The 27669-nt window shown below is 41.6% G+C and overlaps 3 protein-coding genes and 1 long non-coding RNA gene across 8 annotated transcripts in view; 2 read left to right on the forward strand and 2 right to left on the reverse strand.

Moving 5' to 3' along the window:
* The first annotated feature begins 188 nt into the window (after positions 1 to 188).
* Positions 189 to 10028, forward strand: il12rb1 (interleukin 12 receptor subunit beta 1). Of its 4 annotated transcripts, XM_019875250.1 has the most exons (16): positions 189 to 606; positions 1358 to 1475; positions 2758 to 2909; positions 3225 to 3361; positions 3446 to 3485; positions 3809 to 3931; positions 4065 to 4141; positions 5945 to 6176; positions 7322 to 7450; positions 7726 to 7824; positions 8281 to 8436; positions 8548 to 8706; positions 8792 to 8867; positions 9018 to 9093; positions 9324 to 9371; positions 9534 to 9625. In XM_019875250.1, the coding sequence occupies exons 1-15, from the start codon at positions 519 to 521 to the stop codon at positions 9339 to 9341; spliced, it is 1680 nt and encodes a 559-aa protein (XP_019730809.1). In that variant the 5' UTR covers positions 189 to 518; the 3' UTR covers positions 9342 to 9371; positions 9534 to 9625. The 4 variants fall into 4 exon arrangements, with proteins under 4 accessions (XP_019730809.1, XP_019730806.1, XP_019730807.1 ...); XM_019875247.1 differs by lacking the exon at positions 9324 to 9371 and having other exon boundaries at positions 192 to 606; positions 9534 to 10028; XM_019875248.1 differs by lacking the exon at positions 9324 to 9371 and having other exon boundaries at positions 192 to 606; positions 8551 to 8706; positions 9534 to 10028.
* Positions 10029 to 10376: 348 nt separating this feature from the next.
* ddx49 (DEAD (Asp-Glu-Ala-Asp) box polypeptide 49) lies at positions 10377 to 15819 on the forward strand. The gene is made up of 13 exons (XM_019875252.1): positions 10377 to 10608; positions 11682 to 11805; positions 12468 to 12553; positions 12627 to 12748; positions 12916 to 13103; positions 13190 to 13330; positions 13775 to 13850; positions 13950 to 14026; positions 14596 to 14693; positions 14776 to 14850; positions 14988 to 15076; positions 15181 to 15252; positions 15559 to 15819. Exons 1-13 carry the CDS (start codon positions 10494 to 10496, stop codon positions 15727 to 15729), a joined length of 1434 nt encoding a protein of 477 aa, XP_019730811.1. The 5' UTR covers positions 10377 to 10493; the 3' UTR covers positions 15730 to 15819.
* LOC109519019 (uncharacterized) lies at positions 13738 to 14666 on the reverse strand. The gene is made up of 2 exons (XR_002168864.1): positions 14579 to 14666; positions 13738 to 13877 (listed from the first exon to the last, which is right to left on the reverse strand). It is a non-coding gene; the product is annotated as an uncharacterized LOC109519019 (long non-coding RNA).
* A 9-nt stretch (positions 15820 to 15828) lies between the features above and the next one.
* upf1 (UPF1 RNA helicase and ATPase) overlaps positions 15829 to 27669 on the reverse strand; it is a 16983-nt gene continuing 5142 nt past the window's right edge. For both annotated transcript variants that reach the window (XM_019875246.1, XM_019875245.1), the window contains exons 8-24: positions 27355 to 27453; positions 26936 to 27044; positions 26302 to 26461; positions 25994 to 26112; positions 25658 to 25822; positions 24296 to 24410; positions 24016 to 24159; positions 22361 to 22574; positions 22148 to 22265; positions 21716 to 21872; positions 21455 to 21597; positions 21162 to 21336; positions 20504 to 20585; positions 20245 to 20409; positions 19903 to 20120; positions 18811 to 18933; positions 15829 to 17954 (exon numbers count right to left, since the gene is read on the reverse strand). In XM_019875246.1, coding sequence (XP_019730805.1) covers positions 18814 to 18933; positions 19903 to 20120; positions 20245 to 20409; positions 20504 to 20585; positions 21162 to 21336; positions 21455 to 21597; positions 21716 to 21872; positions 22148 to 22265; positions 22361 to 22574; positions 24016 to 24159; positions 24296 to 24410; positions 25658 to 25822; positions 25994 to 26112; positions 26302 to 26461; positions 26936 to 27044; positions 27355 to 27453 — 2303 coding nt within the window. In that variant the 3' untranslated portion in view covers positions 15829 to 17954; positions 18811 to 18813. The remainder of the gene's footprint in view (positions 17955 to 18810; positions 18934 to 19902; positions 20121 to 20244; positions 20410 to 20503; positions 20586 to 21161; positions 21337 to 21454; positions 21598 to 21715; positions 21873 to 22147; positions 22266 to 22360; positions 22575 to 24015; positions 24160 to 24295; positions 24411 to 25657; positions 25823 to 25993; positions 26113 to 26301; positions 26462 to 26935; positions 27045 to 27354; positions 27454 to 27669) is intronic.

A 27669-nucleotide genomic window follows, 5' to 3' on the forward strand; every position in this document is an offset into this window, starting at 1 on the left:
GAAGCTGGGACAACTCTCAGGTTATTTGGTAACTACATTGCAGTTGCAAACTTTCAACCGGCTCTATGTCGCTACTCAATTAGCTATCTTTCCATTTCACATCACAGTCGCGGAGTCAGTGGCTTGGTCAGCCTCGGTGTTGACCAGTGATCACATACGTAAGGATTTAAGATTATCAGTAATGAACAGGTTTAACATGTCTGATTGTCAGGCTCTTGATGACTTTGATAGTAAGTGGGGAATTGGGCTCAAATTGGCTTGATTATTGCTACACTATGTGTACCCAATTTAACCTGTCTTGTTATATCAGGTTTACTCTGACGGAAAAGTAAACAGGTCATGGTGTACTCGTCCCCTCACGAGTCATCTTGGAGCTAATATAACCCACTGTCTTAATTGTTGGTATGGCAGAGAGGGGATTTTGCAACATGAGGTGAGATCAGAGAGCATTGATCAACTTAACAGACACTGCTCTCTAGTGGTTGTCAAGTACAATCCTGTGATGGAACTAATACCACATGGATGCCTCGCGCCATCCCAAGTGCCAAAGTGACAGCATTGAAAGTCATACGCGAATGAAATACTGCATTATCCTCGAGAACACAGGTACGTAAAGTCACTCATCTATCTTATCAAGCTTCAAACCAACAAGATGTCTTCATTAAAATAACTTCTTTTAATGACTAAAAAGTTTTCTCTGTTGTCCTGACTGATTTACCAACCTACATTGACAGTGACACTAACCAATATTTCCGGTTGTTGAGGAAAGCTTTTAAGGTGAGCAAACAAAAGTTGTTCAAAATACTGAAAAAAAACCCCCAAGTGTCCACTTTCTTTGTGAAAGTGTGTCTGCCTGCATGCTTGTGTGGGTGGTGTCACAAACACATATGGAAGTTGCCAGCATAGCACACAAACGGTGCCTTTTTGAGAAGGTATTGGTCTGCTGACACGTGTGGGTTTCGTCTGCACCTCGCTGAACCTCACAGACCTGAAACCTGTGACATTTCTGAGAAATAGATCTGGGTTATGTGAAAGCAGGTTAAATGGCACACCTCTTTCATGCACCCGCAGAGACACACACACACACACACACACACACACACACACACACACACACACACACACACACACACACGCAGACACACACACACGAGAAATGCTTCCTGAAGCTAATTGGAACTGATGGAAATTTTGCGCTTGATTTTACTCCTCCGATACATTGCTGCATTGCATATGTTCACTGCGGGTTCCAGCAATGGTAAATGAACATGAACGTAAATGCTATTCATTTATTCTTCTGGAAAATTTCTGACTGATCCTGAAATCATTTCTGAAATGTTTTGCCAAAAACGGTCAGAATGCGAGGCTCCGTCAAGTCCTCAGTGCTTCAGAAGAAACAACGAGTCAAATGTTTACGACTGTGAATGGAGCATGAAAACAACACATAGAGATGTGACATTTGTCCTCCACTTGGGGTAAGAACTTAACTAAGTCATTTATGAGTAAATGTTGATGTTAGGGATGAGCATTTGACTAAAATGGAAACAATTGAAAAATAATATGCTATCAATCATTCAAATGGTATTTGTTGAATTTTTTTTTTTTTTTAGAGGAATAGCAGGAGCGCTGAATGTTATGATACCTGTCAGTGTAGTTTGGAACTGCATCCTTTATAATACTGCTTGGAGGCACCATGAGTGTACTGTACAGTGATACCTTGACATACAAGTTTATTTTGCACCGTGACAGAGTTCATAACTGCATTTTCCCATTGATCAAGTTTTCCCCCCCGACTGAAATGAATTGACTTGTCATTAATCTGTTCCGACCCCAACAAAACAATTTGTTGCCACATGTACAATGAAAACTAGGACTACTGCATTGTAAAATGTGAATGTAAAAATATGTTTTTTAAAAAAGAATCGAAAGAAAGGATCTGATTTTCATGTATTTTAACAAATTGTGCGTACACACACTGCCATAATTGTGTGGGCCTTCAAAGGGGCGTGGCCAAGTGAATGACTGAATTTTGACTCCAGCTTGCGGTGGCGATTTCCCATGCGTTTAATTCAACATGAGGGTCTTTGCCATTCTCCTTGGAGTGTTTTAATTTTTGATTTGTGTGTTTCACTATTTGTTCCATTCGATAAACAGCTAAAAGTGCATCACCGACTTTTTTTTTTAAATGTCTTTTCTTTTTTTTTTCACTTGAGTGGCGGCTTATCTACTGTAAAATTTCACAAGTTGGGGCACTCGTACAGGTATTACAGTACTGCATGTTGAATGCAGAATCAAGCACCTATGCTGGTTGTAGCCAAGAAGTACATGCCATTTTGCCAGAAATGATGATTTGCTGGAGAATTGATTTTTGAATTGCTTGCATATAAATAGTTTTGTCTAAATTGTTTCTCCACCCTACATGTGCAAAATGGCCACATAAATCATTTGTCATCAGCCCCTTTCTGGACATGAGAACTTCTAATCCACTGTTGCGAGGCTAATTTAGATACAGTAATGACTAATTCCGAGTTTCTCTAGTCTAGGATGGTCAAAGATCCAGCTACTTTCAAATGGCAGCCTACGCTGTGTGAAACTATTTAGTTGGACACACAGATTAATGTTAGCTTCTGTTAAGCAGCATGGCTCGGTGAAATTGTCAACCCAGTAGGAGTTTTTTTATTGTTGGTGTGTGGCCATCCATATCCTCCTATCCCAAGAACATGAGTGGTTTTCTTGTCTGTATACTTGAATTTATAGTGACATAACATTTGAGAGCATTCGAGAGACGCACGCTCAGATCCCTGAAGAAAGGCTCATCAAATATCGACGTATTGACATTTGGGTGGAAGCAGACAAAGGAGACTCTGTTTGCAAGTCAACCAAAACCTCTCTTGTACTCAATGAAACAGGTGAGAAGAGTCTATTTCAGGTTGGTATGAAATCCAGTACAGTATTTGGGGGTAGACAAAACTTGGGATGGCTACGACAATACTTTATGGCATCCCGGGGGTTCCATTCACTGGAGTGTGTTTTAAAATGTGTCACCGGACTGAGAAGAAAGCAAAATACAAACGCATGCCAAAAACAAATCTGTATTTGCAACAACAACAAACAAACAAAAACAGGTAAGTCCACAAAAAAAAAAAAAAAATGTCGCAGTGAAGCCATGTTGCCTTGATTACAATTCTCTTAGCAAACAACTGAATTTTGCTCCTCATCAACAGTTAAATTTGAAGTACCACAAGACATTTCAGTAGCCTGGTTTCAAAACCAGCTCAACGTGACCTGGAAAGCTGCAGAGAAATACCCGGCCTTCGCTGAGGTCTGGTTTCGAATAGATGAAACCAAACCATGGGAAAAGGTTCTTGTTTTTGTCAAATCCTGTATGTCCAATTTACATGTTTTCTAATTGTAATACCCATTTTATTCTTTTTCTCCTGCACAGAGACTGAACACCACAGAGTTCAGGCACAGTCAGATGGCATGTGAGTATTCCTTGTGTAGTTTCTTCTATATTTTGGATAGTGAATCATTTCTTTTTCCTTTCTTGTACAAAACCAATCATATTTGTTGCAAAAATATCTTTGTAAGTCAAAATATGTCATCACAAGTTTGGGAAGGTATACCTGGAAGATCAGTACAATAGCTTCATCTTTCGTCCCTCTCCAATAGATTCATTTTTGGTAGTTTGTCGGACGAATGAGGACTGACATGAAATGACCATTAGCGGTGACTAGAGATACTCAAACAAAGATATTTGAAAAGATCAAGTTGATTTCTCCATGACTTTATTGTATTCCCTCAAAAGACCACTTAGCTGTTGAGAACCTGCAGAAGCATACATCCTACCAGGTTAAGCTCAGACATCGGACCAAAGTGACTCGCAACCCGCTGTGGAGCGAATGGTCTCCACTCGTGATTGTTCCTGCAGGTGACATCACTGTATCTCTTTATACCGTCGATAGTTTAGCTGAGTGTGGTTCACTAAATCAGACATTGAAGCATTATTTTGTTCATTTCAAAGAGGCACAGGCCGCTCACCGTCATTTGGTTTTCCACTGCAGCGCTTGAAGATAAGCTGGAGGTTAATGTGACATTGGAACACTTAGAAGGTGCGCGGAAGGTTACGCTCATGTGGAAGGTAAGCCAAACTTTTGATGAACACAAAAATTGACTAAGACAGATAGTAAGTGTGGATATGGGCTGGAGTCATATGTGGCCAATGTCCTCCCCCCCAAAATCTTCTAAATACACTGTTTTCCAAAATATTATGTTTGTTCTGAAGGAATTAATTTAAACCACCAAACATTCAAAGTTTTGAATTACTGATCTGTCTTCTGGGGTGACTGAACCATGCGAGGAATGACAACACTTGACATTTCGAGATAATTATTTTGCTGTTAAATCATTTGCGTTCTAAGACTCAAAAGAACAAACAGTTTTTTTCAGACAAAGTCATTTCAAGGACCATTTCTGTAAGGCTAAAGTGTCATAAGAGAGCAACGGGCATACCTTGTCCGGGACGAGTGGAGCAGCCCACAGCCATAAAACTCTGCCAAAAACTGCCTAAATCTGCTTAGAACTCACCAAAGCGGCAATGTACTGATTAATAACAGAGCATCCAGAAATCATTTGAAGTAGATTGAGTGGCAGGATTTGATTGGGAACTTGTATTTGGCTGCAAATGAGTCCAGTAAATCCACACTGTCCGTGTACTTGTGGCAACCAACAATGTAGGGCCTCTCCACCTCAATCGTTTTTCTGGTGACTTTGTCCCAGCGCTGAATTTTCTGCACAAGGTCTGGACTGGCAATGGATGACACAAACGACCCGCCAATTTTCAGATCCTGTTTTTCTGTCTCCTCTCCTAATTAGGTAAACACTCAAGAAAAATAGTCAAGGATCAGCTCGCTACAAAGTCAGAAAACAACTACAAATATACAAAGTGTTTCAAATACTACAGGGAGTTTAAAATACCACAAACGCATATTTTGAGATTCATGAATAAATTATGGTCTAAGCTTGGCAACCTTAGACAAGAAAAGCACATTTTGAACATAGCTACACTGAATCATCAAAATATTTGGGCTTTATGCTACATTCATTTAAATATACAGTATAAGCATGTAAAAAGTGCAGAGGCCTTAGGACACAGGTGTCAAAGTCAAGGCCCTGTGGCCAGATCTGGCCCACCGCATCATTTTATGTGGCTCGTGAAAGCAAATAAAGCATGTTAAGTTCCATGATGCTTGCTAAAGTCTGAACCAAATTTTCAAATTTTCATATGTAATCCACAATAATAGTCATTATTCTTGATTTCTGATTTTAAAACTTATTATTCGTGAATTTGTTGTGCACTGTGTAGGTAATATGTAGAGTTCATTGAACATTTATGTGGTTTCCCAAAATTAAAAATGGCCCTCCAAGGTAAACCGTAACTACACTATGGCACGCGACAAAAATGAGTTTGACACTCCTGCCTTCGGGAATGTATCAGGTGTACAAGCTATTTTGGCTACCACTAAGTCCCAACGTTGCAGCCATGCAACATAGACACAAAAAGCTGTAATTGAAATTTGATGAATGTTTTCCAAAATGTCTTAATGTCTCCATGTTCTGGACATTACAGTTAAACAAATATTGTCAAGAAATTTTACTCACTTGAATCTTGAACAACCCAGTTGTTTAAAACAAGGAGATGAGCACCTCTGGAGAATTGCTGACAGTATGACTTTTACGGCCAGATGACCTACTAACGAATTTACTAACGCTTCTTCCAACCGACAGCATTGTGAGGACAAACCAAATTCACTTGCGTGAATGTGGTTTGGAGAAAAAAAAACCAAAACATTTGCATATCCTATTTTAAATGTGCTAAAGGTGATGTATTCTTACAAGTTGGATCTTACAAGGTAAGTGTAACTGAGCTGCACTCTGTTTCTAGCCAGTTCATCATGAAGCAGCAGTAACTGGAGTGACATACATCCTGAAGGACACGCAATCTTCCGGAGGATGCCCGTGTAAGAAGAAGACAACCCATCTCACCGACAGGACTGAATATACAGGCTATATTTCCTACTCTCCGGTCAACTTCTCCATGATTGCCACAAACAAAGCAGGCTCCTCTCCCACAGCCATCATACATGTACCAGCTGAACCCGCTCCCAATTTAAAAGGTACTATTTACAAAGTCGGCTTGGAATTGAGCGCCGCATATACTGTATACTGTAAGGACAAATGTGTTGGGACATGTAGCAAATATACCTACAGGAAGTGAAAATCAAGACAATTTTGTTATTCATCCAGAAGAACATGTATGCTCTGAAAAATGTCCGAGCTCACCATCTCTGTTCTAGTTCATCCCAGAGGTCTTTGGGTGAAGGTTGAGGTCAAGGTTCTGTGACTTTTTCCATCATGCACTGAGACACTGTTGGGAATCTACCTGTATAGTGGCTCTGCAATTTTGCACACCCATGTGGAACAGCATTGCCGCAATAATCATTGTAGCTCCAGCTCTGTACTTACTTGAACCATTCTCACCGATCTCTATTCCACAGCACCAGACACTTTAAAGCACTCAAGGACTTCTGTACAATTGCACACTTAAACTTGCTCAACAAATACTGCTACTGGTCACTTTAAAATGGTGCAATGATTATCTGCACCAACTGCACAACTGTTATAGTATTGTATTCTACCAGTGATCACGTTAGCCCCGCTTGATACTTTGCACATTGTCTCACAGCTGTCATTAGGTGGTACTCCCGCACAACGGTACCCTTACATTACGGAATGTCTTTCCATACTTAGTTGTCATGTCCTTGTTTATCGTAGTTGCTTGTTATTGATGATACTAGGGTAGCCTGTTGTTGCAGCTCCGAACCAGAGCTGTCGTGTTGGTTTTTAAAATATGCACTTTATTAATTCGTGAAACACCTAAGAGAATACAGACACGCCTCTGTTGGACTACGTGCCTTTTTTTAACTGCCGTCCAACTCGAGAGACGTTAAGGGCCGCCTCTGAAAAAACGTAAATTAATGATTACTCCACAGGCACTCGGAAAAGCGATAATAATGCAACAAAACAGAAAATCAAGTGAATAACATAAACAGTCTCCTACACTGTGCTACCAGAGACAAATTCCTTGTGTGTTCTATATACGTGGCCAATAAATATGATTCTGATTCTGAATATGTGCAGAAGGGGCATTAGCCCAACTCTGATTAATTGACTAATTAATTTAGAGGTGTGTCCCAATACTTTTGTCCATCGTAGACAGTATGCAGAAAAGAGTCTAAATGTTGTCGTTCCTATTTTTCAGCTTGTAATAAAACATTACTGGATGAAAAACTGAACAAGACCAACTGCCTCGAATGGTACAGGCTTCAAGATGGAGACTTGAGGCTAGTGGCAAGGAAGACTAAAAGAGACATGAACGCCTTTAGAAAAAGTAAGCGGTGGTTAAAGACACAACACTGTGTTTCACACAGGACTAAAAACAAAAACAAGACATACATAGTTCCTGTAAGTGATACTGTTGGTAGGATGATGCTGTAGTTCATGACTAACGATTCCCACAAACAGCACTGGCTATAAACTAAACGAGATCGGAAGCAAATGATTCGACACTTTTTGTCAACTCATTATACTGTGTGTCATTGCCTTACAGTACCTGGTAGTTATGTCTCATACATCTGTTTGACTGTTTGTATTTCTGTTCTATAGGTATCAAGGACTATGTGGGTTACATTTACTTTGAGCACCTGTGCATTAACGAGAGGCCAAAGACAGTTCAAATGTGCCTCTATTATAAAAAAGAAAATGGTAGGTTGATTTGAGCTTGATTGCTGCAATTATGGCTTACCAAATGCTTGTGAATACTGTATTTGCAATTATCTGGGTCATTTCATTATTCGGGTATGGAATCGTTTGGACAGTTTTTTTTTTTTTTTCATTCCCAAAGAATGATAGCGTTCGTGGTTTGGGGCGTGCCTCCAACTTGGAGTTTAAATAGTTGGGGTTTCCACATTAACTTAGTCTGGTGTGGTCCCAACCAACCTTTGTTTGTTTGTTTGAACTGATGAGGCCATCTTCTAAGACATCCACAGTAGTTCTGTTATAACTGCTCAATGCCCCGAGAATATTTACCTTTGTTTGTGTATCCTACTTTATGCGAGGAAGGAAAAAACACTTTCCTCCATTGACATTAATTGCTTATTTGTCATCCTCACAATAATATTCTGGATTGTTTTTAAACTCAACCTGTCTTCATCCCTTCAGTTCCAAAAATAGCTCCCCAAGACTTGTTGGCCTTCAATGAAACACATAGTTCCGTCACACTGTCTTGGAATGCCATTCCCACAGAGGACAGGCGAGGTGTCCTCACACACTACAATGTGTGCAGTGTGCAATTAAGTTCTAATGATGAGCACAAACGTAAGTACTTGACTGACATGACCCCATAAGTTCACTGCACATTCTCTTGTTTCAAGATTTTCTAATTGTGCCAGTGTATATATACATATTTTTTCTAACCTCCTTTGATTTCAGAATGTCACCGTGTTCCAGCTTCGGTGGCCATATACCGTCTGGAAAATTTGATGCCAGTAACAAAATACAACATCACTGTAGCTGGAGTGACAAGCGCTGGAGAAGGTCCAAAGGCCACAGTAACTCTCAACACGCAGCTAATTAATCCGATGACAGGTATCGGACCATGCATTCACATACTGTGTTATGTAACTCAATGGAGTTGGTTTTCTAATATTGCTTTTTTTTTTCTCACCAATAGAATGGTTGACATTTGGCTTGGTTATGGCATTCCTGTTTATCTTTCTTTTAATGGTGTGCTCGTGTATCTGGAAAAGGTGGGTGAGCCATGCTTTACACAGAGTACATTTTAATGTCATCTAACTTGATACGTGAACAGATTGTGTTCAACTTTGAACGTTCTGCTGTATCTTAAAAAAATGATTGAGCATTAATCAGCTAACATAATGTTTGTTCCTTATGTTCAGAATGAAAAAGAAGATACTTCCTCCACTACCAAAGCCTCCTATTTTGGAGTTTGCCTCTCAGCAAACAATGAATCCGGTAAATCTGTTTCTATTTATGGAAATGTTTATTTTATTTGTGTTATTTTGATTTATTTTATAACCTTAACCAACTGAATCAACTTTGCAGTGACGGTGTGTATAAAACAGAAGGGGAATTTGAAAACCACTTGTGTGCATGTGACTGTGTGTGACATTTTAAGACGACTAATTTCAAAAGTGAGAAGGGAGAAGCCAGTTAGAAATGGTTTTTATGTTGATGTATTTCAGGAAGGCGGACAAAGGTAAAAAAAGTCCCTTCCATTGCTGAAAGATGATGTGAGACATCTGTCAATTATGGTTTTGACTTAGGAAGCTGAACAGACTCTCAATGAACATTACTCATGGGACAAACAAGAAATTCTTAAGAAGGGGAAAAAACGATGAGGCAAAAGTTGATGCACCCAACGTATGATCCTCTGATATCCTGACCCATAGCAGGAAATGCTGGAGGAGAAGGAGGAGGTGGTGACCCTGCAGCAATTGCACCCAAAGGATCCAGTGGAGACCACCATGCCGTTAAACATTGATATCGAGAGGCCAAGAGTGTCTGATGGGAGGAGGGACGATGCTCTGAGCCCTTCTTCTATTCAGCAAGCACTGAGGGGTTCCAAAGAGGAGGAAATGCCAGATCAGGAAGAAGAACAGATGCTTGCCTTGCTGCTCTACAGAAACAGATTGGTCTTTGATATGAACACAGACTAGTGTTAAATTGCTGAATAAGCGACGTTCTGTTTTTTTTACACTGATATAATGTTCATTAGCTCCAGAAGTTTTCAATCATTGTCTTATTTGCCTTTAGTGTATGTGTCACACCACCTCATTTTCTAACCACAGAACCCCGTCAAAAATCAAATATGTCGGGACCAAGAAGAGGTGGAGCCATTTGTCACTGTTCTGTATATTTTGAATAAATACTTGAGTGGAATCAATCAATTCTGAGCAAATAAGAAAGGGAGCTGGGGAAGGGCACATAGTCTTTTCGGGGTCTTGCCCTGGTCCCACACTTTGCACCTATTTGCCTTGGGTGACCCTACCAGGGCATAAAGCCCACAACAACTTCTAGGATCACTGGGATATACAAACCCATTCACGACTAAAAAAAACTACATACCATAGCATCTCTGATTTAATATATAAATATGTAATCGTGTTTCCTGCTGTACCGTTTTCCTATACAGTAGTTGCACAAACAAGACCCCGTGATACCTCATTTGGCCACAAGGGGAACCGATGAGCATCCTCAATTTACCGTCTGTTTCGATTTTACGGTGAAGAAGAATGTCATCCATGTTGTGAACGTGAGAAAAGCACGAGAGGCTGTCACATCTGGAGCAAAATTTCCCGTCCTTTTCGTATTTGTTCGTTACTCACGCGTATTTCTCGTGAGATAAATACAAAATGAGTGACTTTTCGTCGCTCGGGCTCTCTGACTGGCTCATTAAACAGTGTAAGCAGTTGGGCATCAACAAACCGACCCCTGTGCAGGAAAACTGCATGCCAGCTATTCTAGAAGGTAAGACAACTACAAATACTAGCAAGCGTACATGTACATTTATTTCGGAACGTTTTGCATATTTACACGCTTACTTAAGACAAGGGCAAACCATATGTTTGTAACGTCAACCAGTGACGCCCTTATGAAAAGCAATTTCAATATGATTTATGGAATATCAACAGGACAGTACAATCAGTTCAGAAGAAAAGAAAATTGATCACAGTGTATTTATTTCAAACACACTTGACATTTACTGTTAATCGGACACCAAATAATTATGCACAATTTCTTTAATATCAGGAACATCCCAGAGCTGGTGTCTGCAAATATATATATATCATCCATCCATTTTCCGATCCGCCGATCCCAGCCGTCTTCGGGCAGTAGGCGGGGGACACCCTGAACCGGTTGCCAGCCAATCGCAGGGCACACAGAGACAAACAACCATCCACACTCACACTCACCTAGGGACAATTTAGAGTGTTCAATCAGCCTGCCATGCATGTTTTTGGAATGTGGGAGGAAACCAGAGTACCCGGAGAAAACCCACGCATATTTCTATGTATTTATATTTCAAACCACAATCTAGAAGTTTTTCCCTTCAAAAGTGTGTTTCCCTGAAGTGTAAAACCTTAACTCATTCCATGTCAATTCACACAAATCCCCAGAACCTCCCCAATAACACCTCTTTAATTTGCCCTCATGTTTATTCTAACAGTGCCTTATGGTGTCAAATGAAATCCGAGGTCTGAGGGCCCCAAATATGGACAAAATTACCATTTAGGACCCCCTAGTTTAGGCCACCAGTTGGCCGAGTAGGAACATGGTGATGGGAATGAGCTTTTTACGCCATCAAGAGTCACCTTTTATCTTTCACTAACCTACTCTAACCCACTAGTTACATCGTAATAAGAGTACCGTAACTATTCATGGGCCTTAAAACATAAGTACAGTTAAATGAAAACGGTAAGTTCGGCAGAAACTGTGAGTGCCTTGTTGGGGTGCCTGACAAGATATTCTTAAAATGTTGCATGTTGTCATGTCAGTAAACAGTGGAACCCCGAACAGTATTTTGTGTTTCTGCCACCTAGGTCGTGACTGTATGGGCTGTGCCAAAACTGGAAGCGGGAAGACAGCAGCATTTGTGCTTCCAGTGCTACAGAAACTGTCGGGTGACCCTTACGGCATCTTCTGCCTGGTGCTGACGCCCACCAGGTTGGTGCTGCTGGATCACACTTGCTGCTTCACTTTAGTGTCATTTCAGGGAATTATGTTTAAAAAAAAAAAATTTAAAGGCGACAACGTCCGCTTCAATTCGATCAGTCAGTAGGCTTGATTAATTGTTTATTTATTCCTGTCCCACCACCCACTTATTTGCTGACTTATTTTAGTGTGGAGATAAATTCAGTGCTCAACGTGCAGTTCGTATGTTTGCATATTGTTTCATGAAACATTAAAAGTGAAAGACAGCCACAGATTTTTTTTTTTTTTTTTTTGCATTGTTATTGTAATACAGTTCATGAATTATTGATGTATCTTTGCAGCACACTTGTTTGGTAGAATTTTTTTTGAGGTTGTCATAGTGAACTGTTAAAGTCGGGAGTTTCGAAATAGATAAACTGTCTTTTATCTTAATTCACGGTTTATTTGCCTTCATTTTAGTTTAAGCCTAACCTACAGGTCCAAAACCTTGATGTAAATAAGTTTCTTCTAGTGCAATGAATTAATTGCTTGTGTTTCTTAAAATGAAATACTAAAACGTTCAGCCCTAGTTTCACCACGTTTAGCATGTTGTCACCATGCACATGCCACCTGACACCAAATAATTGTGCTCATTAGTCTGCTAATCTCATGAGTGTCACTGTGTGGTGATGCAGGGAATTGGCATACCAGATCGCAGAGCAATTTCGAGTCCTGGGGAAGCCGCTGGGTCTGCGCGACTGCATCGTCGTCGGTGGAATGGGTACGTGCGCTGAGCGCGAGCAGCACTCCAGGCTCCAAACATGAAATTCATGGCGCACTTGGTTCACCAACAGACATGGTGAGTCAGGCCCTGGAGCTTTCCAACCAGCCTCACGTGGTCGTCGCCACGCCGGGCAGGCTCGCAGATCACATCCGGAGCTCCAACACCTTTAGCATGAGGAAGATCCAGTTCCTGGTGAGTTGACTGAAAAAAGATACCAGTCCTTGCCTTTAGTCAGCTGGTATTGGCTCCAGCTCAGCCACAACCTTGCAAGAACAAGCACTCACAAAAAAAAAAAAAAAAAGTGTATCGATGCTTCATATTGACATGTTTGTCCTGCTTTGTGACATTTTGTCCGACAGATCTTGGATGAGGCAGATCGGCTGCTGGAGCAGGGCTGCACAGACTTCACCAAAGACCTGGAGGTGATCCTCGGGGTGCTGCCAACCAAACGGCAGACTCTTCTGTTCAGCGCCACACTCACCGACACCCTGCAGGACTTGAAGAGGCTCGCCATGAACAAGCCCTTCTTTTGGGAGAGCACGTCCGAGTGAGCGTCCGGCAGATCACGCGGCGTGGCGGTACGTGACCACGCCTGTGGTAGTCCGCTACTCTACATGTCGCCGTTGTTCACAGGACTCGTACGGTGGAAGAGTTGGACCAGAGGTACATCCTGACTCCGGAGAAGGTGAAGGACGCTTACCTGGTCCACTTGATCCAGACCTTCACGGATGAGCATGACGACTGGTCCATCATTATCTTCACTAACACGTGCAAGTAAGACCTCTGACCTGATGGGCGGGGGGCACTTTGGCAAGATAGAATAACATTTTATGCGTCTATGCTTCTGAAGCTTCTAAAATGTGTGTCCTGTGTGATTTCTATTTTCAATTAGCCATAGAAAATCCGAGGCGTGGGGGGAAAAATCTTTTTTTTCCATCGGAGACAAAGTAAAAAAAAAAAATCACATTCAAGTTTTAGGTTCAGATCACAAGTCGAACTTACCTTTGCATCCTACCTTCCTTAGAGTTACATTTGTATGACAGTTAACAGGATTCAAATGCCCTTTAATGATCCTGTCCAGTTAGCTATCAAAGTTTTGCGTTGTTTGATGATTGCTTTGACCCTGAAATAGATTTTATTTGCGCCCTTACAATACTTTCGTATGGATGATTTTTCTCTGTGGTTGGTACAAAAAGATGTGTTTTTTATTTGCCGCAGGAGCTGTCAAATCCTCACCATGATGCTTCGGCAATTTGACTTCCCCACAATCTCCCTCCACTCAATGATGAAGCAGGTAAGCCACTCACTCACTGGAACAACCCTAAATGTAGCGTGTTAAAAATTGCATGGTGAGAGCTGTGAGGTGAACACTTACTTCTCTTTGCTCTCCCAGAAACAACGATTTGCCAATCTTTCCATGTTCAAGGCCAGCGTCTATAAAATCCTGATTGCCACAGACATAGCTGCCAGGTAAGAAACTCCCATAATATCACTTGGTGATTCATTCCAGTTTATTTGTCAGGCTCCTTTAATTGTTTTTTTATTTTATTTTTATTTATTTATTTATTTTGCAACATCTGTAGTTCAAATTGCTTCCCCACTGATGTGACAATATGGCTGCAAACAGAGAGGAGAGTGTCCGAAAGCACAGTGCTAAAAAACAATTAGCTGTATGTTTTAAGGGCAGTTAGCAAGTTAAATTTTCGCATATTTCACTACTTGCAGCTTGTAAGCTGCAGAATATGATTTTCTTTTCTGTGCGATTTTTGTTCAGCCCTTCTGAGTTGTTTTTATTCAGTACCGGTAGTATTATTTTAAGTTACCGCCAATGTTACAATCATCAACACAGGCCTAGCGCGGCCTCTTGCTGTTTCATGTAAAAACGTGAAATGATACAATAATGTGTTCGACACATAAGTCGCTCCAGAGTCCCATCTGGCTATACTATGCAAAAAAAAAAAAAAACAAACAAACAAAAAAAAAACTGCAACTTATGGTCCGGAAAATACGGTACTCACTCACCTTTGACTTTGCAACAGGGGCTTGGATATTCCAACTGTGCAGGTTGTCATCAATCACAACACTCCTGGCCTGCCAAAAACATACATCCACAGGGTGGGCCGAACAGCCAGAGCAGGTACTCACCAGTTCAATGCCTGGATGAATGCTCACCGGTTCCTCACGTTGTTTGACTTTCATGCCATGTTCTTCCTCTACAGGCAGGAACGGGGTGTCCATCACCCTGGTGACACAGTACGACATCCATCTTGTCCATGCCATCGAAGAACAAAGTCGTAAGTGGTTAATGAACAATCTTCACAAACTCTTGTTAGTCTCTAATAAAACGGGGGGATAACTGGTCAGTTGATGCCATCCTTTACATTACATTGTCGATGCAAGTAGATCTTCAATAGTTATGATTGTTCTCCAGAGACTAAAATGAAGGAGTTTGCAGTGGAGGAGAAAGAAGTCCTGAAGATCCTCACGCAGGTCAACGTGACCAAGCGAGAGTGTGAAATAGTATGCTCTTTCCTTCACTCGCTCCCACTGAATGCGTGGCAGTTTTCACCAGGATTAAATGTGCCATGGTCTGTCTCAAATGAAATGTTTTTTTTTTTTTAAAGAGACTGGAGTCTACAGACTTTGATGAGAAAAAGGAAATCAACAAGAGGAAGCAGATGATCTTGGAAGGAAAGGCAAGTCTTTTTTTTCTTCTTTGGAAATTAATAACTTTGTTTTAGAGTCACCCGTATGTTAAGATTGACAGTTGCACCGCTTCATACAATGTACATTCGTATTGTTTTGAAGTTCTTTTTGTGAATTTAAAAATGGTCTGGAGACTACTTTTAAGTTTCTGAAATTGAAATGTTTGTTTTTAGCACCTTTAGTGTAGAATTAGAAAAAATGTTCTTGGCATTGTGGAACAAGACACCTTTTGAGAGTGACTGATACATGGAGTATGTCGCCTGTACTTTGTGACGTTATCATTTGTCTGATTCCAGGATCCAGACATGGAGGCAAAGAGGAAAGCAGAACTGGAAAAGATCAGGAGCCAGAAGAGAAAGTTCAAAGAGCGGATCCAGAAGAACATAGAGGGACAGAAACGAGGAGAGCTCAAGCGGAAATTCAAGAGCAAAAATATCAAGAAAAAGACAAAACAAGGAACAGATTGACACTTGTTTGTTTTGATCTTTTATTACTGTGCAATACCAAATATTTGTGACTGTCTGCAAATCAACATGACATTTATTTTATACTATAAATGAAAGTTGTTTTTTGGCAGCATTCGATTCTATCACTTCACAAGAAATGAGACTGCACTTCATATTTACATCCGACTGTTGGATGACCAAGCGCTGCCTTTCGATGTTGACAACTGATGAGAAAGATCACAAAAATGTAACGGATCACTGCACTTTACACGATGCAAACACATTGGCTCTGATGACAGAATGTAAGCGGTTTATATATTTTAAGCTATTACATGTTAGAAACAGATCAATCACAAAGTAGCTGCGAAAGGTAATAACTAAACCTATACTTGATCAAACTAGAACCACAAGCAGAGTCTGAGAATCTAATGAAGAAAACATTCCTGTTGGCAACACGTCGCTACAAACTAGTAAAAGGAGACACCTGACTTTGTAAAATAAACAACAAAAGCAAATAGAAATCAAGAAGCAAAGGAACTCCACAAGAACTACCACAACATAGGCATGTCCGCGTTGCATTCATCAAAAGTCCACAGAAGCAAAAGAAAGTCTGCCACACTCCATTGATTTCACCCCAGAGAAGGAAGGTGGCTTCTTCACTCATCACCTGACCTCATCCTATACTGTATGTATAAAAATAAAAGTTGAGCCCTGTGATGTCTGAGAGGGGCTTCACTGCTGGTTTTTTTTTTGGACTTGACAACTACAGTACATTCATTCTTGTGCTGCAGCCATTTCTTTATACAAATGTATAGGCACTGAAACAAGGTCAAAAACCGCCATCGACATCCAGCCAGCGCTGATGGTCTTGTGTTGAGTTCATCAGAGTGCATTTGAATTCACTCAATAAGGGTCCCTTCAGATTAGGAGGAGGAGTTTGATGGCTACAACTCCTGATGTAAAAAGTTCTACATTTGGAGATTTGGTCTCAAAGTTTGTCCGTTGTCTGACAATCATCACCCTTGCATGATTCACTACGGCAACCGTGTAATTTGCAGACAAGTAGCCCTTGTCCATTTCTTCCCAAGCCACCTTCCTTTTCTTCCCATCGCGTGCATGTGTGTGTGTCTACTGATGAACAAGTTTACTCCTTCACCTCAAGCAGGGGTTTGTGTTGACTCTTCCATGAATTCACAAAGTTTTCCAATTTGAGCCTTCGCAAAGATTTCCGGTGTGGACGAGTCACCGATGCTGCGTTCGAAAGATTATAGAAAGCAATAGCCTTTACTGAAACAGACTCTGTTCAATGCTGGTCAGGTTAGATTAAATCAGTCACTTTTTTTTTTTTCCAATTTTGTGCTCAGTGATTAGAAAGCTACTTCAGAGAAGAAAATGGTCTCAAGAGTGTGGCATGGCTGGGATTTGTGTGCCACGCCTTGGAAAAAGTCTGAAATCCCCTCAGCCAGTCCACCACTGATGCGTGGTGCAAAACCACTCCATTAGAAGACCTTGTAAAAGAGCCAGTGGTTCCCAAGGCAAATGGTAGGTTTCTTAGTTCCAGTCTCCAGGTCGTCAGCGTCAAGCACAGAAAGTGTTTCCTTTCCTCTCCGAAAGGGAGGGAGCGAACGGATGTGTGTCAACTGCCGCTTTTCCTTCAGAGGCCGCTGAGGAGTTTGGGACCCTCTTCCCAAGATCAACCTAATTTGGATCAGTCCCGGACTTCTTGTGAGTTGGAAAATTTTAAGGATGAAGATTTTTTTTTTTTTGCATTGCCTCATCGGATCACTTTGTGCGATCCTGCTTCATGCAAGTCTGGAGAACCAATTCTTGAAATTCAGCCGGAAACCCTGGAGCGTCACCCGCCGTCTTTCCTGGCATCTGCGAGGTGAAAGATGTTTGTTGGACATTTGGGTTGGCGTTTGAGCCTCGAGACCATCGGCGTGTTCCCTCGGCAGCCTGACAACACGTGGCCATCTTGTCGACTTCCCTCCTCGCACCGCCGTCGGTGCCCGCTTCCTGCCCGTCCACCGGCCTTTTGCCTCCTCCTCGCCCGTCTCTCCGTGCCCTCGTCTTCTACCCTCTTATTTCTCTCGCTGGTCATGGTTTGCTATTCCGTCGCTTTCACTCGGTGGTGCTTCGGTTGTAGCAGAGGAAAACAGGTATCCATTTTATGATTTTATTATTTCCCAGATTAAAAAGCTAGTGAACTAAGCTCAGCTCAAGCCTAGCTCACTTCTTCAAGCAACCTGCAAAGATGAGAACACACAAAGTTGTTCAAATCAAAATGAACGCGCAACAAACAGGTTCATCTTCGTAAATTACAATGTAACAGAGAGATCGTTGATTTCAGTAGTTCATTTGAAAAAGTGACACTCAGAACATACATCGTAGATTCATAGGAAACATTTCAGAAAACCAATTCCCACCTAATTTAATTAATCCCGTTGCTTTGTTTTCTAGTGCTTGCCATGTGACATTCAACTGTCAGCCATAATTTGCTAAATTAACACACAAAATATTTCCCTGTGTGTATGCAGTGAATCAAAATGAATTTCTCTTTTTTACTGAACTACAGGAATCAACCTATTTGTAGTTCACTACATGCAAACCTGTCCAACATTATTTGCACAAAAAAAGTCAAATATCGCCACCAAAACCCATCCAAATAAAAATGTGTCTTCATGAAGGAGGTTGAAGTGATATACAAGCTTTAAATATTGAGGAGGGGTTAAGTTTAGCCCGGGTTGTTGGTGGAAGTTTGGAGAGCCTTCACTGCGTGTGTATGTAGATGTTCACTTGCAATGCGTTTTTTCCATGAATCAAATCATCTTTAAGTCATTTATGAGGGCAATGTTTGAAATGTCCAACTACTTTGGGATAATGGTTTATGGTATATTTACAGTATAAAAATATTAATTCAAGCAATTCAAAGTTTTTGGAGATGGGATCAATTACTTTTTTTTTAAACAATTTTTCACTGTTCAGATTCAGTTTTCCGTGATTTGTTTTGCAATGCACTTGTAATTGCTTTCAATAATATAAGAATCATGATGTGTGCGTGTTCAATGGAATCCAAGCAAATGTCCAAGTTGAAGCACTTACACTCTAGTACTGTGACAGGCCGGTCACCCCACCATGTTGGTATGCACGTTCACCCTGGTAAGTCGAGTCCTGGGACAAAGCCACGTCGATTTGGGACTTGAACTCATCACCCAAGTAACTGTCCTGTAAAATAATGAGACACCCCCCACAAAAAAATGTTTTTTGATTTAATCATTGGTTGATCCATCGAAGGTAGTGATTGTCAACCTCTGTGCCACGGCACACGGGGGTGCTGTGAGACAAATGAACTGCAGGAAAAGATTTCATTTCACTTAACGGGTCAGAAAATGACCAGTCAACCCCCGCAATCGCAAATCCACCCGTATGTGGATTTTTTTCTTACTTATCTCAAAACAGCCCAGTCCTCCTCTCACAGCATGCCATTTTGCTTATGCGTAGACCAGACCGGTGGCCTGGTGCTTAATGAGCCTGAGGAGAATGTTCGTTTTTCAATGTTCTGCTTTTTGGAACATGTGATTGGATAGCCCGAAGTGGAGGATGGGGGCAGTGACTTGACTACAGAGAGCAAGGAAAGCAGAGGTTGGAGAAAGATATGTGATTTGCCATAAGCAGTTTCCTGTACTCTACACTACTACATTTATAAGAGATGAGCAATGTTAAAATTTGTATGATGCATTATTAAAATGTTTAATGATCATAATTTGTGGTCTAAACTATTAATATAGACAATTATATCATCATCTCTTGTCATAAATTAGATGACCTATGGGAGCAGTGCCAATTATTTGCGGAAATCCGTCACTCGCGGCCTGGCTCTGCGCCTCTTCTGCAAATGGTCCAGTAGTTTGTCTATGTCTACTTTTAGTGACATTTTTGTTTGGTGGCCTTTTTGTTTGGTGGTGTGCCACGAGCTTTTTTGTTCCAAATGAAAAATGGGTGTTTTCTCAATAAAGGTTAGAAAACACCATAGATCCTAAGGTGCTGTTCAGTGTTTGCTTGTGTGACAGCTATAACAGCCAACATCATTCTCAGTGCTAAGGACTTTTAAACATGTTTTTTTAACCAATACATTTCTCCAATTCAAATAAAGCCCTTGATGCAGCGTCCATAAGAATGAGAGTGATGCGTTACCTGGGACAGTTCTGGCTGGGAGAGACCGGGCTGGCTCATCTGGGAAGGCTGACTCATTGAAATGTAGCCTTGTGTCAGTGGCCCCTGCGAGAAGGGCTGGGAGGCCCCGTCCTGGCTGGCCTGGCTGTTTGGTCCGTGACCGGCACCGTGGGCTGCCGAGCCACGGGGCCTCTGGCGCCCGCCACGTCCTGGCTTATTGCCCTTCATAGCGCCACGGCCTGAATAGATCACATAGGTCGTGTAGAAGGATTTTAACATGGGATCAGTTGGCCCACCCTCGCACTCTCCTTTTTTTTCCACCTTATGATGTGACTCAAAGGTTTTCTCTTTGCAGTAGCGTACCTGCGGCGGGGCCGTTAGTTTGGCCTAAGTAACTGGGCGGAGGCATGGGGGGCATCACCAGGTTGAAGGGAATAGGGAGATTCATCGCAGCAATGTGACCAGGACCCGCACCGATCATCCCAATCTGGTCGTGAGTTTGGAAGTACATGTTGGATGGGCGACCGACTGAAAAGGAGAAAAAAAAAAAAGATTTAAGAATTAAATTCAGTGATGGGAAAAAAAAACACCTTTTGTGGAGATTTTTATGTAAAATAAGCACCAGCGTTGCTGCGGTCGTAGGCAGAACCAGGAATAAGAGCTTCACGGGCATCATACATCGCAGTGCTCATGAAACGTCCGCCCTGTAACAACACCAAAGAACAAAGAATTACCATATCTTCCTGATTGTAACTCACACTTTTTTTCAGAATGTGGCTGGTCCTACAATTTATACTTCGGTGCAATTGTTCATGTTAAAATTCGAGCTCCGCTGTCATCTAAAGTCCCCTCTCTCTAATAATGTTGAATTTCTGTGCATTATCGCCACCTTCCTTCCACTGTCTATGATGCATTACTGCTCGTGGCCACCTTCTTTATAGCATACTAAAGACGGTGGTGGCATTGCACCAAAAGTATATGCCAAAAGAGAGTAGAAGAAGAAATGACAGCAGAAGTACTCAAAGATGAACAAGAACTGTATTCATGGCGGCTATTGTGTAACATAACGCTAGAATGTGGAATCTGCCACAAGGATTAACCATTTACAACAATAAAAGGCACAACCAACCAACCAAGATTCTACCTTTAGCCACAACGTGAGGTGGGATTCCAGTTAAGGTAAAGGATTTTGTTTTGTAGCAGCAGCTAAGTGAACAAATCTGACTAAAAGTGTTTCTAGCATATGGAGTTGTCCCACTGGCGTCTTCACAGCAACTCACAGGATTGATAGTGTTGACCAGCTTGCGTGGCTTGCTGAACTGCATGAGGCTCTCCCTCAGGTTGTTGAGCGGTCCCTCCACAAGGACCTTCTGCTCTTTGTAGTTGTTCAGCAGGTTGTTCCACAGAGGCTGCCTCGAAAGCGCCTTGGGGTTCCCGACAATGATCACTCCATATCTTCACCAAGAGTGAGAAAGTATTTTGAATATATATTACATTTTGCACCAGTGTCAATAAATCCATCTAAAAAGGCATGTCGTGTTTCATCATTTGTAACTGGACAGTGCTTCCTTACTTGGCTCTGGTCAAAGCCACATTAAGTCGACGTGGATCATTCAAGAAGCCAATGCCCTGGTGCTCGTTGGCACGAACACAAGACAGGATGATGAAGTCTTTTTCTCTGCCCTGGAAGGCATCCACACTTGCGATTTCCACTTGCTGTTATGGGACGGGATAATACAATAGTGTTAATTGTATGTGCAACCTTTTGTTGCGGAAAAAAAGCACTTAAAGGACTAAGAAAAAAAAAGGTGTTCTTTGGAGCTGGGTGAGGTACCTGATAGAGTTTAGTGTGCAGAGAGCCACTGAACTGCATGTATTGGACCAGGTAGGAACGTTGACCCTCATATGGGGTGATGATCCCAATCTGGTCAGGCTTGGCACCCGCCTTCAACAGCCTGGTGGTGATTTTCTCTACATTTGCAGCCTCGGTCCTGAACAGAAAAACACACGATGCACTGAATCCAACAAAGGGGCAAAAAAAGGGTTGAGTGAAAATTCTGAATTGCCTGGAATAAGCAAAACTGCCACAGAGTAGAGCAGATACAGTTGGGGGAAAAAGTATGTGAATCCTTTGGCATACAAATTTAAGTAGATTGATTTTGATGAAGATCAGAACCCATTTTATGACCAAATTAGGCAGAAATTTCAGAAATTTTACACGGTTCACATCGTTTCTCCTGCCACTGTATGCACTGTGGGATGTTACCTGTTCAGGTAGGAGGTTCCAGAGCTCGCAATTTCCTCCTGACCTTGAGTCACATAAAAGAACATGGGCTTGTCTGGCTGTGGCCACTGGAAGTCAAAGCCCTTCTTGATGCGGTCAGCTGAAAAGAGTAGAAAAAGCTTGTGTTTTTTATCTCCCCGGCGAGATCTTATTCTCCTCGGTTCCGTTCCCACAACAACATTGACAGGAGCAAACCTGCTGTCACTCCATTCTGCAAGGAGCCCTCGTAGAAGATGTTCGACGGGAAGGCGCTGAGAGCTGGATGCATTCGGTACTGGACCTGAAGACGAATTGGTCGGATCCCCAGAACCACCAAGCGCTCAAACAGGGACTGGGACAACCCTGCCTTGGCGGCCTTCTTACACATCACCACAGGACCAAGCTGGCAGTGGTCACCCACCAGGATGAGCTACAAAATTGGTCAATTTAATGACATGTAACGGAGTTTGCAAACAGCTTATTAACAAACTACATTTTCACCAGTTTTACTTTCGTTTATTTGTAGATGGTGAACATTGGGGGGCTAGGGGGTGATCCAATTATAGTCAGGTTGAGACACTAATGTTCCTATTTGACTGTCTGCTACCCGTACTGCTTTGCTTTCTGTCATAATTCTGCAAATACTATCTCTCAAATGACTAATGTATCAAATGTATCAATGTTTAACTTTGAGAAGTGATCATATTGTGTGATCTCGGAGGGACCGAAAGCTTAAACAGTATCAATCCCAACGTCACTGCGGTGAGCATAATGTCTGTCTGCTCACAACACACTCTGTGGTCACGCTTTTTGTATCTTTTCGCTTGGAAACAACACTCCATGCTGGCTAAAGATTTTGTACGGTCGTTAAGATAGTTCAGCAATACACTGTGCAGACATATTGAGGAATAAAACCAAATATGCAGCTCCAGACTAAGCACAGTGATTGATTCAATGCACATTTCAGAGAGCATAACTCCATTTTATTATCCACATTTATACAACTTTAAAGTTGTTAAAATTACCTTGGTGAAATAAACAACCATTCACTGTTTACAGTAGCTGTAATTTTATGTATTGCATGTTTTCAAAGCAGCTACACCGTGACTAAAAATCAAGTTCTGCTTGTTTGGAAAGTAATAAGTCAGACTCCTTTTCCCCACTTTTCCTTCCTTGGGGCATGGCAAATATTAAATATAAACGAACGTGCTTGAGAATATTTTGTAAACAGTACACAAGTAGATTCAGTAAGTAATTTAGACATAATGTGCTTCATTTTCTGATCGGTGATCGTTCTCATAACTCTCTGGTTAGTTATCGTCCCCCAAAAAAAATCCTGATTATGTAAAGTCGAGTTTAAATTGTGACAAGGGGTCAAATGAACATGTACAGAGAATGCTTGGTTTGGGTTTGAGTTCTATTCCCACAGCATCTGTGCGATTTATCTGTGTGGTGTGGGGGAAAAAAAACTTCAGCAAAAGGTGAGTGGAATTTCCCCATGTGAGATTAATAAAAGTTCATCCTGCGTCGTTCATAAATGTGAATTGCTTCAAGTCGGGACCGTCATAAACCGGGTAACACCTACACCAGGGTGCCCAAGTCCAATCTTCGAGAGCCCCTATCCAGTTTCTTCTAGATGTCTCCGTCCAACACACCTGATTCAAATGATCAGAATCTTTATCAGTCTTCTACAAAACTTACTGATGAGCCGATCATTTGAATTAGGTGTGTTGGAGGACGGAAACATCTAAAACAAACTGGATAGGAGCTCACTCAAGACCGGACTTTAAGCACCCCTCCCCGCCACCCACCACCTGACCTTGAGCCACATATCTTACATTCACAACACCTTCTGTTGTTGGGAATCATACCTGCTTTGCTCCAAGCACAACAGGCACCATGCACTCAGGCTCAGTGGCCTGGGTGCTCTCATCAATCAGGATGGAGCGAAACTGCATCTTGGCCAGGCGAGGGTCCCCGGCACCAACACAGGTGCAGCAGATCACATCTGCATTCTGCAGCAAAGGATGACAAGAATTACAAACTTCAACCCGACTCAGAGTCAACTTAAAAATATTAGCGTCAGCAGCTTCAAATTAAAAGGCCAGGAAAAGACCAAACTTAAACGCTGGCCATTTTGGGTGGACTCACCATTAGCAGCTCCCTCTCAGCGGTGCGTTTCAAGGCTCTATAGCGCTTCTCATCAGCAGAAGATAGCTCGCCAGTCTCATCCTTTAGCTGCTGAAGTTTCTGAAGTTCTGGCATACTAAAAATTAAAACACTACAGGATGACTCCACAAACAACATATGACACTGCCAATTCAAATACAGGGGGGCTCCTTGGTTTAAGATGGTACTGCCTTTCGACATTTCAAGGTTACAAATAGCGATCACCGCAAGAATCCATTGACGCGTAGCACAAGAAGCCACGTTCAGTCAATGCCGTTTTTCAAAGTAATTGCTGTGTATGGCTTGGGAGCATTTTTCAAACAATTACTGTAAAAACGCCTTTACAACATAGGCTACTATTGAAATTGGTGATCTTCAGCATTTTAAGCCAAAATCGGTGATTGACTGTAACGTCATCATTTGTGCAGTCTATCAATGACATTATCGATCACCTCTGCGAAGTAAGACATTCCAACAAACACAACCTCGTTCAGTCCGGAGTCGTTCTGTGCTGCCATAGTGGATGTGTGTGAGCCCCAAAGCTATTATTCTATTTTCAGCCTTGTCGTGCTTTTTGTGAGCGGAAAGACATGCGCTGGCAGGCAGATGTTGCACCTCTGTGCCCTTGACCATCCAATCACAAAGTAATTGCGTTTTTTTGTTGTCCTTTTTTTTTTAAACTGAAGTCTGAAGTCCATTTCAATTACATAAAAAAATAAAAAATAAAACAACGAGCTAACTAACTACGCTATGTGTGTTATATAGTTACCATCTCTTAAATTCCAATTAAGAAAGCCTCTATTTGTCTCATCAAATTGCTTTCATCACTTAGCCCAAGTTACGTGACCCCTGTCCACACACATTCAGATGCCAGTCGCAGGCAAGGGATGTTTGTTTGAATTCACACAAAAGATAGCTACAGTGTTGGCCATGAATGAAACTTTTTTGCTAAATGAGGATATGAGATATACCGTGGTCATACCAAATGTTGTCCTGAGCTATTCTCGTGATGCGATTACATATAAAGTCATTACAGTTCATGTTGATAGTGCTGAATCTGTACAGCATACACGACAGGTAAAAGTGGACAAACGTAAAAAAAATAAACAATGAAGACGTGCTTGTGTCTGCAAGGTTTTGTTTTCTTATTCTCTCAGGTAAATATAAATAACCAATGACAGGCCTACTGGATCAGTTTTTTCCTGAATGCAAGATCTGAGGATGTTACAATAAATCCTGAGGTACCAAGGAAAGCTGCTGAGTAACTCGAACCTAAAGCGGGGTAATCATGTGACCCAAACCATCCAGCGAGAACAAAGAATTTCTCCATTTCCATTGACTGACCTGTCCATATTGCTGATCTGGTTATGCAATGCCAGGAAAGACACTGGTGACTCAATAGCCTCACGACTCTTAGCACACAGCCTGACCACCTTAAGCCCAGTCTTGTCAATCTTCTCAGTTAACTGGTCCACTGCAATGTTGCTGGGAGCGCATACCAGGACTGGTCTACAGAGACAGAGAGAAACAGACAGACAAGACAGGAAAGAAAGAAAGAGTAACAGTCAGAGTGATACAGAGAGAAACAGACAAGAGATACACAGACATGGAGACTGATAAACATGAATTACACAATCTAAAACTAATATGAAACAAAACACTTCAAAAGGTCGTTGTTACCCGTTGCCCTGACGTGACAGGTGATAGACAATCGTGGCAGAAGTAACAGTCTTGCCGGTGCCAGGAGGACCCTGGATCAGGCTGAGAGGCCTCTGCAGCACCGTCTTAACAGCATACACCTATGCACAAAAGTACATATTGCACATAGGAACACCAAAATGGCTTGAATAATCATGGGACACTGAATTAATGAAAACACCAAATCTCATCTTCCTAAACTGCGTTTCACCATAAATAATTAGCGACAAACCACATGAGGCCATGTCCACAGAAGGCAAATGAAAAGCAAAGATTGACAAGTGACTGACCTGTGAATGATTAAGATCAGGTAGGCCCTGGGCAGTGAAGCGCTTGGGTAGCTGACACTTAATGGTAACATCTTCCACTTCGTGACCCAAAAGCTTGTGGTAAATGTAGCCTGACACTGAGGTCTCATCCACAGCAAAGGTCTTCAGAGCACTCTGCATTCTGCAGTAGAACAAGCATAAACAGGTAGCAACACTGTCTGACAAGGATGGCAACCATGTTAAGAATTAGAAATGATAAGGCACAGATGGTTTGGGATTACCCGTCACAAGGGAGTATGATACATGCTTAGTCAACCAAGTCAAGGTAGTCTGAAATTTTTTTCAGAAAACAATGGGAATGTTTTCTGAATATCCCCCTGCTGGAGTTTCGGGGCGGACTTCCAATTTTTAGTTCCTTGGCAGGAATGACATTATCCACGATAACCTACCATCTCATTTGAACAGGTTCTCATGCCCCATGGTTAAGATATTTGATGATTTTGATTACCTCTTTTGAAACGCCATTTGTATGTACTAAAAAATTCCTTCACCGTTCACAAATTACATCACCACCACATCACGTTGAGTAATACCAACAGTCAGGTTATGGAAGAGCTGCTAAACCAGTCATACCTAAAATTTGAGGCTAGCCTACCTATCAAAGGAAGTAGCCTTCCACACAAAGTCCACCTGGAAGTTATGGGGAATTTCCACAGGGGCTCCAACACTGCTCCGCAGTTCAATAGCAATTTCATCCCCATAGTCTGTAAAAGGAAGCTGTTAAGGAACTTGAGGCCTGAGAAAGTAAAGTTTGTCCGTTACAGCCGCAACACAGAGTGTCCAATCTCAGCTGTAAAATCACAAGGAGGCAGTAATTGCTCTGTTTGTATAATGCTCGAAAGTCGGAGGTTATGGTAGAAGACAATGTTTTGAAAACGTAAATCCAATAGATGTTCTGTGAATGTCTTGAAATCTCGTGCCAATGTAAATGTAACATTTTGACCTTTTTCGGACACATTGTTCTGAAGTAAGAGGATGAACTGACACTGGAACTGCCAATCATGAAAAGGATACTGTCCGGAACCTTGATGACATGGCCAATCCCTTTCCACAGCGGGGCCAGGTCGCCTTTGTAGCGCAGGCAGATCTCATCACCTTGCATCAAGCGCATATCTGATTTTGGCAAAGGAGAACAGATGGGAAATTGTGTTAGAGTGATTCACATAAACTAAAAAATAATTTGCTAATGAATCTACTGACACAATTTGTAAAAAAAAAATAAATAAATAATAATAAAATTAAAAAAAAAAAAAAAAAAAAAAATTATGTGACATTTAAGCCCAAGGAAAGTTTTTGCCTTCCAGAGATGAAACCGCGTATATGTTAGCC

The sequence above is a fragment of the Hippocampus comes genome, unplaced genomic scaffold (genome assembly GCF_001891065.2).
Source record: "Hippocampus comes isolate QL1 unplaced genomic scaffold, H_comes_QL1_v1.1 scaffold132, whole genome shotgun sequence".
NCBI lineage: Eukaryota > Metazoa > Chordata > Actinopteri > Syngnathiformes > Syngnathidae > Hippocampus > Hippocampus comes.